The sequence below is a fragment of the Drosophila subpulchrella genome, chromosome 3L, assembly GCF_014743375.2.
Source record: "Drosophila subpulchrella strain 33 F10 #4 breed RU33 chromosome 3L, RU_Dsub_v1.1 Primary Assembly, whole genome shotgun sequence".
Classification (NCBI taxonomy): domain Eukaryota; kingdom Metazoa; phylum Arthropoda; class Insecta; order Diptera; family Drosophilidae; genus Drosophila; species Drosophila subpulchrella.
In genome coordinates, this window is record NC_050612.1 from 16859522 (window position 1) to 16872512 (window position 12991).

General features: G+C 38.5%; 3 protein-coding genes across 3 annotated transcripts; 2 read left to right on the top strand and 1 right to left on the bottom strand.

The window, feature by feature from the left end:
- Positions 1 to 2996: 2996 nt before the first annotated feature.
- Positions 2997 to 7130, top strand: LOC119554090 (diphosphoinositol polyphosphate phosphohydrolase 1). The gene is made up of 4 exons (XM_037864838.1): positions 2997 to 4002; positions 5105 to 5203; positions 5352 to 5507; positions 5615 to 7130. The coding sequence occupies exons 2-4, from the start codon at positions 5105 to 5107 to the stop codon at positions 5891 to 5893; spliced, it is 534 nt and encodes a 177-aa protein (XP_037720766.1). The 5' UTR covers positions 2997 to 4002; the 3' UTR covers positions 5894 to 7130.
- Positions 7131 to 7335: 205 nt separating this feature from the next.
- On the bottom strand, positions 7336 to 8150 carry LOC119553763 (endocuticle structural glycoprotein SgAbd-8). The gene is made up of 2 exons (XM_037864370.1): positions 7831 to 8150; positions 7336 to 7767 (listed from the first exon to the last, which is right to left on the bottom strand). The coding sequence occupies exons 1-2, from the start codon at positions 7840 to 7842 to the stop codon at positions 7411 to 7413; spliced, it is 369 nt and encodes a 122-aa protein (XP_037720298.1). The 5' UTR covers positions 7843 to 8150; the 3' UTR covers positions 7336 to 7410.
- Positions 8151 to 9451: 1301 nt separating this feature from the next.
- LOC119554735 (MICOS complex subunit MIC13 homolog QIL1) lies at positions 9452 to 10256 on the top strand. The gene is made up of 2 exons (XM_037865756.1): positions 9452 to 9612; positions 9684 to 10256. Exons 1-2 carry the CDS (start codon positions 9602 to 9604, stop codon positions 10039 to 10041), a joined length of 369 nt encoding a protein of 122 aa, XP_037721684.1. The 5' UTR covers positions 9452 to 9601; the 3' UTR covers positions 10042 to 10256.
- Positions 10257 to 12991: the final 2735 nt, after the last annotated feature.

A 12991-nucleotide genomic window follows, 5' to 3' on the forward strand; every position in this document is an offset into this window, starting at 1 on the left:
CAAAAAAATTGCGAAACGCAAAGTACAAAATTGACCTAAGCTCGCAAAAAATACTGAATAAAAACACTGAATTGATTTGCATGTGCCGTGTCATTTTATGCTGAATTGAGTTGAAGCGACCTTTTCCCGTCTCTTTCTAGCACGGAAACGAAATTTGTCGCTGATGCGTAAACACCCTCGTGTGAATAAACTATTTGTCAATGGTCTGCGCTACTTATCGAGTTACCTCTCGAAAAATACCAAAGATATTGGGCGTAAATCTGAAGTGCATGTGTGCATGAATTAGCCCGAAGCGGCGTGCAGACTCTGGTCACTCTGTATGGCATATCCGGGCTAAATCTTTAAACTCGCTCGCTACATTTCCGATATGGGCTTCTTTCGCTGTGCAGTAGCAGTAGCTTTATTTTTTTTTTAAATCTGTATATACGAAAACCATGAGCTTGTGTTTTTTTTTAGCCAAAAATAGTTCTGGAAATAATAAATTCATAAGACCAAGCGAAAAAAATAATATTAACCTTTTACTAGGTTCTGGAAAATGATGAATCTTTTACTGTGACTCGAAATTTTCTTTGAATTTGGAAATTGAAGTACATGACATGAAGCTTTTGAAAGTGTTTTCCATTTGTTGTAATATCCCTCACTTTTTAATGTCTTAAAGTATAAGAATACGCAGGGTGGATTGGTGTTCAGGCCAACCAACTAAAACAATCGGTGTCCGAATAAATGCCCACAATTTAAGGACAATTTTTTTCAAAGCCCACTCTAGCTTCTACTATAAATCGAATTTTTTTTTGAGTTTGGGGATTAAATTAAATGACTTAAAGCTGCTTTTGAAAATGTTTTCCATTTGTTGTAATATCCCTCACTTTTTAATGTCTTAAAGTATAAGAATACGCAGGGTGGACTGGTGTTCAGGCCAACCAACTAAAACCATCGGTGTCCGAATAAATGGCCACAATTTAAGGACAATTTTTTTCAAAGCCTACTCTAGCTTCTACTGTAAATCGAATTTTTTTTTGAGTTTGGGGATTGAATTAAATGACTTAAAGCTGCTTTTGAAAATGTTTTCCATTTTTTGTAATATCCCTCACTTTTTGATGTCATGAAGTAGAAGATAAAGCACGGGGGAGTGGTTTCCAAATTAACCCAACCCGTCGGTGTTCCAAAATGTGTCCACATTTTAAGGACATTTTTTTTCTAAAGCCTACTCTTTGGTTAGCTTCGACCTACTTTTGACTACTGTAACATCGAGATTTGTCTTACGGGTTAAATTTGATTGGAAGTGATTTCTGTGACACCCCTGATAGTGTCCAAAATAAGATAATATTGTAACTTGTGGTGCTATCGAAAAACTGTTGCGGCATGGTTAATTAGCATTGGCTTCTTTCGCTGTGCAGCTTTTGGCGCAGATGCAGTAGCTCTAGCAGCAGATTTAACTATAGTTTGATCATTAGTGCTAAACTAGGACTTAAGTCCCAGGCCCGTTGCGTTTTAGTTCCACAGGATTCACTTTATGCTTATTCAATTTGGGCTATTATTTTAAGTATTCGCATTGTCCGTTTTTATTGTTGGCATGTACTTATTATATCATTAGTGCTAAACTAGGACTTAAATCCCAGGCCCGTTCCGCTTTATATATATTTATTAATTATTTTTATATACTTATATAAGTTTAGAAAGGCACTGGAAGAGGCAGTAAAAGCAGTACTAGCAATGTTGAAAGCCTTTCCAAAATGTGCTTCTTTTAGTTTCACAGGATTCACTTTAAGCTTATTCAATTTGGGCTATTATTTTAAGTATTCAAATTGTCCGTTTTTATTGTTGGCATGTACTTATTTGCGATTAAGTTTCTTAAAGAAATCCGAGATACTTGACTAGTCTAAAAAGTCTATTCCAATATTTAATTTAAAATATAACATATACGAAAGTTAGCTTGAGCTCGTGCCATAGATCTTGCCGCTGCAGCTTCTGGTCATCGTTTTACAAGGCTGTAAAAGTATGGCTCAAAAATAATTTTTTCTTAAGTCTTGAATAACAGTTAAGATAACACAAAAATTCTTGTCAACTTTTAATGTGCTATAAAAAATTACTTAAATAATTTTGTTCTGACTTATTAAAAAATTTTTTTTCAACAAAACTGCAATTTGGAAAAGGAAAAAAAAATTAAGTTTACATTATTTTGAGTGTGGGGTTCGAAAGATAAGGAGTGCGATTTTTCAAACGCTTTGACGAACTAACAAACGAAGAATACGTTACAAAATGGGGACTCAAAGCGAAATGTCTAGCAACCATCGAAGTAAATATATAAAAGTCAAATTTTGTAACACGTGCTAAATATGGTAATTATAATTAAACTAAAACAAGAAAGGAAGCATATTTGACTACATGGCCAACCCAACAAGAACCAGTTTAAATCGTATAAAATTTTTAATACAATGGCCGCCATCGCGCTTTGACCACAACAACTTCTCTCCATTCGTGATTCTACCGAGCTGATGAGAAGGAATTGTGCAGAATATGCTTATTCCAGTATGCCAAAAAGTGTCCGCTGTGGGACTGCAAGCTTTTGCTGGCGATACCGAAATTTATTGTGGTATTATGCAAATGGCACTCAAGTTCAAGTGGATGTCCGCCGCGTGGCGATGACCTTACAAGTCTTAGATGGGAGCAAAGATTTATCGGTTTTACAGTAAGGTAGAGGTAAATATTATTTTATCCGTTTGATCTTGTACACCTTTTATTTTTAGTATTACATTAAATAACATTACATTTCTACCCATATAAATACCCAACTTCCTTTTTTAAAAATACTTTTAAATCTGCGATATTTTCCAAATTATCGTTGTCTGAGAAGAGTGTCTCTGCTATGTCAGGAAGGTGTATTGGCTTAGTCCGATTTGGAGATGGGTATAACTCGATTTAACACATCGATATGAAAATCGATACCATCAAGTCGATTTTGACGACACATCGAGAAGTATCGTCAAAAACATCGATGCTCGATACTAATACTTAGTTAAACAAATAATATAAAATCGGTCAACCACCCACCCACCAAAAAGGCCGCGCGGCTTCGTTCGCGACGTAACGGTGAAAAGCACGCGTTTTCCGCTTTTCCAGCAGACGTGTGCCAACTCGCTTCGCCCATTTTAAGCAGAGCAGCCGGAAAACACGCGCATATTGTGGAGGCAATGGGAAGCAAAAACATGTGTGCATGTGTGTCGCTGGGATAACGGCGAAAAAAGGCGAAAGAGGAGCTGTGAACTAGCGAAAACTTGAGCTGAGATCTAAAATCGGATCTCAAGTTTGAGGACAAAGATAGAGGGAGAGACGAGGAAAAAGCTGCTCTCACACACACACACGTTCAAACGCGTCGCACGCTCCCCCGTGTAAAACCAATACAACAACAACATGCAATACTTGCAAAATAGTTAAATAATTCTGCCCTGTCTGCGCTTTATTTCCTTCTTCATTTCGGTTCTTCTCGTTTTTATTTTTTGTATAATTTCAACAAGTTTCTCGCTTTTCCCCACCCACACAATCACAAAGTTATTTTTTCGTTACTACTTCAAAACAACAAAAACACACGGCACGGCACACGAACACTAAACACCAATACAACACAACGTCTCGTGTGACGTGCGAGCGCAGAAATTGTCGTCTTTAGATTTTGTTTTCGCCATTTCCCTTTGTGTTCCGTTGTGTGCGGAAGAGGAGGGGGCGGAAGGTGAAGAGTGGCCAAGAATCACCTGCGAAAAAGCGGCACGAGATCGCCAGAAAAGCAGAAAATCGCAAGAAGCAAAAGCGACCGGCTCCCCACGAACACTCACACACACACACATCAAAAGCACACACACACGCAACACTTGTTGCAGCGGAAGACGAGAAGGGGCAGAGAGCGATAAGAAGTGGTGATAAAGGAGGAATACGAGGAGGGAGTGGAGAACAAGTGCCTAAGAAGACAACAACGCGCATCTGCTATCAGCGAATACCACTGCAAACGTAAGCACACGGATAAAAATTGAGTTAAATAGACCTAGATAATACCCTAAAACTTCCCAATCGGTAGTAATATATCTAGAGAAAAGGCTATTTATAGGACATGCATATCTCTCCCTTACAGATTAAAAACTATGCTATAGGGCTAGATATATTCCTACTTGACACCTTTAAGATTTGGAAGTATTCTTTAAAATTTTTCTTTCAAACAAATTTTAACCGAAATTACATAAAAATTACGTTTAAGATATCAACGGCACCTCTGATTACACCCTATGTAGCAGACGATAGGCAATAAATGTGTACCTTAAACTATCGCTGTTATCTTCAGAAATAACTTGTTGGTAATGGTTTCTAGGACTAGCATTTGTAATATCTTACTCTATAAATAGAAAGTATTAACATTGCTGCTGGTAAATACTTGGTATAAATAAGAGAGTTAAATTTATCATCAAAGATTATATCTGAAATAAATGTTGGATATGAGAATTAATATCCTAAGCAAACCAATAAACTAGAAATGTAGATCTATAGGGTATTTCCAAGGTCTGACAGTGTAAACATCAAATTACGTACTTTGTTTGAAAAACAAACTAACGTTCGACTTTTTGAAAGTATTTTTTCAATAGTTAATTAGATATACAATTAAAAACTGATCATTTTAAATTGATATTTTGATCAATGATCTTTTCAAAATACGCCAGCTAATAGTTATATTCGGTTCATCCTCCTTTTGGCTGTAAAAATAACGCCATAAAATAGACCATATACCATTCATGAGGGACACAATCGGTAAACGAGTACGGCACGCTATGCGCCAGAGAAAGACCGGCTGATATGTGATAAGCCGGACGGACAGGCGGTGCAGTTTGTCGATGGTCCGACAATCGCGCATCTGATAAGGACGGAATCACGATTTTCATGTGCCGCACATTCAAATTAAAGGCGTCAAGCTATAAAATGATATATGAAGAGCTTTAGCATTTATCAGCGATTGTTATTTTTGAACGTGTACATAAGGGGGTAAAATAATGAGAGTTATCAGGCAGGTTTACTGTAAGGCCCACTAGTGCGACTATTTCAATTTTGTTATTCTGTTTCCCAGATGGTCAAGGAGAAGCCCAACTCTACTCGTATCTACGACAAGGATGGATTTAGGCGACGGGCTGCCTGTATTTGCGTGAAATCCGAAACTGAGGCGGAGGTAAATGGAGATTTGTAATTCTTTACCTGCCTATTGGCCGATTTAATGACTATTTAAAACAGTTTTATTAATTTCGCAATTTTACGAAATCAAAATAATTTCCTAAAAGATACATAACTTTATTGCTAACATTGTTACTTGTATCCAGGTACTCTTGGTAACCTCGTCTCGTCGCCCGGAGCTGTGGATCGTTCCAGGAGGTGGTGTAGAACCCGAGGAAGAGCCTTCGGTGACCGCCGTACGCGAAGTGCTCGAGGAAGCCGGCGTCGTTGGTGATTTGGGTCGCTGTCTGGGTGTTTTCGAGGTTGGTATAAAGAGAAACCGTAATTGATTTACCATTTTCTCTTCACCATTCAACTTTATTAGGCCCTTTTCCGTTCAACCCGATTCAATTATGGTCTTTTATTCTAGAACAACGACCACATGCATCGCACCGAGGTGTTCGTCATGAACGTGACCCAGGAATTGGATGAGTGGGAGGACTCGCGGAGCATCGGCCGCAAGCGCCAGTGGTTTACCATTGACGATGCACTGTCGCAGCTGGCGCTGCACAAGCCGACGCAGCAGCACTATCTGATGCAGCTGCAGCACTCGAAGACGCGGGACAACACGAACCGGGTGGTGAACGCCACGCATCCGCCCAAGTTGACCAATGCCGCCACCCCAGCCGCATCGCCCACCACGGCATAAAGACAGCGGAATGCAGGAAGCTGAATCCACACATGCACACCACACTTAACCCCGAGTCTAATTCAACACTAACTCTAACCCCATACCGAGAACCATACACATTTTGACATTTTGGAAATTTACAAATAGACAGGCAGTCTTCTAGATTATGTTTATTAAGCGATACTTATGTTACCCCGCATCCCCCACGAAGCCCCATTTGCGTTTATGTTTAAGTCAATACGTTCATTTATGTCTTTAGTAATTGTATCAGAACTAAATTTATGTGTTTACTCCAGAGCGAGTGAAGAGGAGGTGAAGAAAACAAAAACGCTACTCGATCAATGCTAAGCGATAACTTAAATTATTCGAGATCTTTAATACAAAACAGAAGAAAACGAAAAAAACATGTAATAATTTTTGAGCGAATAGCACTTTTTGCAAACACTAAAAAGAAACTAAAACTTAACAAGAAAATCCAAAAGTAAAGATATCTATTAGATTTTTCTACTCTTTTTTATTATTTACTCAAAATGCATCTTAATTGATTATTGTAACAAACAAACCAATTGGAATCGGCTTTAACAAGCGCAAAGGAGATCTAATTAACTATGCTAAGCGGCCTAAACAATAAAACTATTTAAGCGATGACTAACGAAGCAATTTCGTTCTGAATCTACATTTTCAAAAAAAAACTGGACCTTTGACGAACTGACAGAAGACGGAAATAAATCATTAGAAAACCTTAATATTATTAACAACAGTTGCCTATGCAAGAAGATAAAACCCACTGCAGGGGAAATATAAAGATAAACGTTAACTTATTGTAAAAAACAAAATGCGAAAAAATTAGAGAAGCCAGCAAACAACATATTATGAACTAATTCAACTACTAAGATATGTGCACGTTGTACTTTTCAGAAACAAAAAAAATTAACAATAATTACGATTATAATATTAACACACCTAGGAGAGGAGCATGTTTTCAATGTGATTTAAGAGATACAAGATACTTACAAACGAGTTGAACAATTTTATGTAAAATTTTTTCGATAATTTTTTGGCACTTCAAAAGCGCGCAACAAACGAAATTTTAATTCAAGCTCAATGGAAGCAAAGTCTGGCAGTTGAATCTATGATTTCTTCAATCTATCAATTGAACTTTAGTTGCAAACTAAAGCCGACAAACGAACTTTTATCGGAACGCTAAATTATATCACAAATTGTTGCAATTTAACAATGATTTACAACCAATAAAGAAGAAAACACAAAGCTAGTTTCGTTTCGTTCTTGGTGGATTGTGAATATTATTTTAAAGTTCGTTCATGATATGACATTTTCTCGTCCTCAGGATTGTTGTGAAAGGGAACATTTCCATGAAACATGCCAAATGTTGGTGTTTTTTAAGAATATTAAATATTTGGCTTGCCGAATCCTTTCAATTTAAAGAAGTAAACATAAGATTGTAATTCTTAAATGTATTTTATTATGTACATTATTTTGCTAAACCTATTTAACCTAAATCTTATATTTATAGACTAGTTCTTCAGCTGGATTCTTTTGAAGGGATGGGCCTCGATGTAGGCCAGAGCCTTGAGGATGTAGTCTGGAGTAGGAGGTGGCGTGGGCAGATGGGCACCAGTGGGACGATATCCGTTCTCATCGGCCGTATACTCCAGCTGGATAGGTGAACCATCGGGAGCCGTGTATTTCACTGATCCAGCAGCTTGAACTCCACCCAGACCACTCTCCTGGGCGTCGATTCCGTTCGAGGTTCCGAATTCCCAGCTGTAGGTGCCATCTGGCTTGATGTCATTCAGGTACTTGGTGGTTTGTGATTGGGACTCATCTGCAGCTCGGGTGACTGCCACCAGGAACAGGGAAATGATAAGCGCCTTTATTGTGGAAAACATTATTGGTTAGCTGTTCTTTAAGGACTCTTATCTCATCAGACTTACGCTCTTGAACATTTCAGTGCTGATTTTGCTGAAGGTGCTATTGATTACTGGTCTCTGAGTTCGACGACAGATCGTTTTATACTTCTACCGATCACTGACCTACACCTACAACATCGCCAAACAGGTGTCTCTTCGCAGTTCCGAATTATTAATTTAATTCGCTCATCTGAAAATATGAATTTGACCGAGTTTAACGAGCGTTTCTCGTCTAATAGCTCGGCGTGCTATCGTCTGTTGTTTGATTTTATTACGGCTTTACTACTAGTTTGCTCTATAACCTCTACCACCTGAATGGGGATCTATAACGCATTCTCCTTATCTGCGCCCTAGAAATCACAGATTAACAATCGCGACTTACAGATGCTTCCACAATGCCTCTTATCTAATCTTGACTTAAATTCATAATAAAAATATAAATTGTAAGCCCAAATGGGAAATGGGAGAAATATTTAAGCGAATATTATACACACTTTTGCTATTTAATAAGATATAATGTTAGGGCTTGCGTAGTTTATGAAGTTCTTAAAGATAAACCAAAAATGGGAATATTATAATTTTTATGACCACCAAAAGGCCACTCCTGTGGATATCCGTACTAGTAAGATGAGTGCACAATAATCTTGGGGGATAAACAAACTATTTTGCTGAAACAACCTATCTTTTCTTAAAAAGAGTATCCACTTTGCTGGCGCCAAAAAGCGTTTTGAGCTGTCACCCGATTAGCGGCTTTTGTTGTTAATGAGATGCAAATGCGAATATGAATGCGGGCAAATGCCAACTTCAGTTTGCGCTTAAGTTTGAGCCGAACTTGAAAATTTAACAAACCACCTGGTGTCATCATAAATTTCTTACAACGGCTGCCGTCTCAGATAGTTTGGAATCTTAATTTATTGAAATGTTATCCGAAAAGAATTTTTTTATTTTTTCCGTTTTAAAATTTATTGAAAATCTATTCACCTTAGGGTTCTTAATTAGTTCATTGTCAACTAGAATTACACCTATGGGGCTATCATCGCAATAAGGAAACACAGTTAATTTTTGTCGGTGCTCAATTCTTTGCTAATCTCTTCCGTTTAAGTTAGAGGGTTATTTGCAACTAAAGAACGTAGAACATCGTGATTTGATCGATGAGCAATATGAAAGGAATGCCTGATTGACAGTTCGAACTGTCACCTTTTCAGTGATATATAATATCAATATATATCTTTCACGAACGCCACTCCGAACCTATAAACTTGTCTGATTGATTTTCTGATTCGCTTATAACTTGTGGACCACCACTCAAAAGTTACGTTTAAATTTAATATTAGCAGTATGCATCTTAAAATATAAAAAAAAACATCACATATAACTTATATTTATGGTCCCTGGCTTAAACGGGTATTTGCAATTAAAGGCGTAGTAAGGATTCGGCGTTAACCCCTTTTCAGGTTCCAAACATTGTTTATAAAACCCCCTCAACTAAATTCCGCCAACGCCACTGATAACAAATGCGGTACATTTGAATACCTATTCCAATTTGGTTTGAGATCTTGCTAAGTACCTAGTTGGGATATTGATGGTTTGCGACCGCGCTTAAATAAAAAAAAAAAAAAATCGATATATCGATACTTTTGTGAGTGCCCATCTCTATCACTGCGACAATAATATGAAGTAGAAACAGGAAATTTTCCAAAATTCTGAACGAAAACGACCAGACTCCCGGTGTTTGGATACAAGCAAAGCCCCCAAGTGACTGTCACACTCTCTTCCCCAAAACAAACGATTCAACATGGTTGTTGGGTGAGTGCGAATGCGATTCTTAAAGCTTACGTAAGCCTAAATGGGGGGTATACTCTTGGAATCTTTTCCAGATTTCTGGTGCGCGGCGGCCTGCTGGGCGGAGCCGTCTACTACACACGCCAGGTGGGCATCTGGGGCGACTCGGACCAGTCGGACAAGCTCTACAACACCGTGAAGTCGGAACTGTGCCCTTATGTCCAGAAGGTGAAGAAGCAACTGCCCTTCGAGGTGCCGGAGTTGCCCAGAACCGGCGAGATGCGCTTTCTGGCCAAGCACTACTACAACGAGGGCGTGAAGAACACCTTCCGCTTCGTCCACATGCTGCCCTGCTACGCGGGCAGGGGTCTCAAGAAGGTCAAGGACACGTTCCAGGACTTTGCCAAGTCCCCGGCGATCACCGGCGGTGAGGAGTCCAGTCCGGCGAAGTAACTTAACCAACTGCTCTTCAATGGCAGGCTGTTTTCGTGTTAGCTCATAGATAGCCCATTCGATATTGTCGTTGTAATGTGTCGTTATTCCTCGATCCGCTCGCCAGCGGATACGCGACTATAGATCTGTTCTCGACGTACTGAAACGCATCGAACTGGAACTTCCAGTTTAGAAATAAACAAATTTACGTGGTAAGCACTAAGATCGCCCTGAAACGTCGATGTATTCATTTGTATGCACGGGAAGAAATTATAGTTTTAAACTCAATAACCCCAGGTAAGAACTCCGAACATTCAGGATGACCTACGTAAACTTAAAGCTCATTGGATGTCTAAATTTGTCCATGAGGTATAATAAGATAGTTCTTATAAAGGCTGAAAATATCAATTATCTACGTTTGATAGTAATACACATATTAAAATGGCTTACAAACTTTTCCGATCAACTTAATGAATATATATACAAGTTTTTTCGGTTTCTGATCGAATATTATGTCTAATAGTAAACCCAGTCGATAAGAACTTTCTTTATCCATCTATTGATGTGAGCAAATCGTAGATTCTTTAAGTTTATTTAGTTTTATTTCAGTGTTTAGTCGTGCTATTTGTTAATTTGTTTATTAGTTTTTTAAATAATTTTAAGAGTATTCCAAATGTGATTTATTTCGGTGTAGTCAACTAACTTTCCGGACAAGTACCTGGCGATTTTTGTGATATGAGCTTCTATATATATCCAACTTAGTTGCTTTTTGTGCTCTGCTAATTTATTTAGATTTTTTCGTCTCCACGTAAGACGTCTGTCACAGCACACTCCCCAAACAGAGTGCAAAAAAGGAAACTGATTTATTAGTTCACTACCGCTCCGGTTTCTGTGCCAGCTCAGATTTAGATCTTGTATTTGGCCAGCTAGAAAGCTGAACAACCTGTCATGATGTGATGGCTTGTTTTGAAGCACGTGAATAAGGTACCTTTCTTTATTTTTTCGATGTCTGGGGGCTAAAATTCTTCCTCACACGCGGGTGATAAATTGCTTTCGATTTCGTTTTTACTTTTTGTCTTGTCACTTGGCTGATAACATGAAATTATTGCTGTAAACAAAGCGATGTTTCAGATTGGCAATAACTATGGAAAGATGGCCGACTCTTGTTCATCAGATCGGTGATAAGGCGCTGTGCCACCCGCCAGGGCAGCTCTGACTTTAACTGACTCAGCACGGGAGGGTTGACATTTTACAGCAGCTTCCGCTATGCCAGCGCGTTACGCATACGCCCCAGTGGCAAGAGCAAATATTAAACATTACTTTAAGACGCGCAGCAAATAAGAAACCAAAGACGTCACTGAAGGCGAACGTACGCCAACCACTGATAACAGTTTAGTGCCTCAATTGGGCTACCAGGAGTTAGAGATAGAGCCACGCTAAATATTATTAGAAACCAGTCGAAAAGTACCAAAAGTAAGACCTGCCTGACCATTTCGGCTCCTTCAGCTGTCATCGCTTTAAATTTAGACACTCACTTGAGACTTCAAATGGGCCCTGATTATCTCCGCGGCTATACTGCACGTTTTAATTTCGATTATTTGATTATTTGCCTTTCTATTTATGATATTTGCCCACTGCCACTGACGCTGGCTTCTATTTACATAGCCCCACCATGTTTTTAATTAATTAAACTTTTTTTCCTTGTTTATTGGCTGTGACGACCCAAACACAAGCAACTGTCTACTGCCTGCCAGGGAGCAGATGTTGTCTTGAGATAAAGAATTTACCACCTCAGTCCGCCAAGTGGCTCGCTAGGTGACTCATCTGCTGGTGCGACAAAGCCAGAGATCTCCGATCTCGCAGAACCCCTAAGATCGAAACCCGAATCACGCCATCACGTGCTAACCAGGACTTCATTGCCGCACTTGGATGGCCAATATTTGCGGGTAAACACGAAATCACATTGCCAGCGACCCATAAAATCGGTGCAAATATAAATATAACCTCTAAAATGGCCCTAGCAAGCAACACCTCCTCTGGCTATGGTTGGTTATAGGTATATACATATACCGTGGCAATGACTCCGGTAAACAGGCGCAAATGGGCCAGGGAAGATACTGATAAGCAGAGGCCAAGTTCTGCTCTTTCTTCGCCAAATTGGCGGAATAGAGCACAAGTGCTTGTTTGCCTTGGCAATGCGAACAATAATTAAATAAGCCTTCTTGTTAAATATTCGCAGATCAAATTTGCTCAGCCACGAGCATTTCATTTAATTAAAGTTCCTAAAATAACCCCGATAAGAGGTGAGAAACTGAGAGAAGTCCCGCGAGGAATTGACGCAAGTAAAATAGAGTAAAAAGTTAGTTTAAGAAGTGGAGCTAATTTTTATTGTTCACATGGGATACATTTAATACATTTATAAGGGTAAATCTAATGCCTTAATATAAAACATAAAAAATTAATATTAAGATGGGGAGAAAACATTAACTTTTATTTTTCGCATGGGATACATTTACTATATTTATAAAGGGGAAATCTACTGGCTGAATGTAAAACATTTTTATTTTTTCTAAGGAACCATAAACTTTAGATGAAAAAGAGAACTTTGAACCTGAAAGGTGGACCCTAACAATTTATATTAAAGATTTCTCATTCCAAAACGGAACATTAAAGACAAATATTTTTATAAAGGACAAAAAGAAGCTCAGCAGTTTAATAGCAAAATAAGTAAGGACTCTATAAAGATTGGTCTTTCGAAAAAATAATATCATATAGGGAAAGCAAATTTGTGTTTCCTAACTTTATGATAACGATTACTGACAGATTACAGACTATAATCGTAAGGTAACATTAAGAAACCAAACATCACAGCATCCAAATTAGGTAATATGGCAAAATGAGGGCTAGAAAGCAAATAAAATTTGTACTCCCTCGTAACCCACTTGTATTGTACCACTCAAACTGTCTAGCT

Coding starts and splice junctions, on each gene's coding strand:
- LOC119554090 (XM_037864838.1), top strand. CDS start 5,105: ATGGTCAAGGAGAAGCCCAACTCTACTCGTATCTACGACAAGGATGGA. Junction 5,204..5,351: donor AATCCGAAACTGAGGCGGAG/GTAAATGGAGAT, acceptor ACTTGTATCCAG/GTACTCTTGGTAACCTCGTC. Junction 5,508..5,614: donor GCTGTCTGGGTGTTTTCGAG/GTTGGTATAAAG, acceptor CTTTTATTCTAG/AACAACGACCACATGCATCG.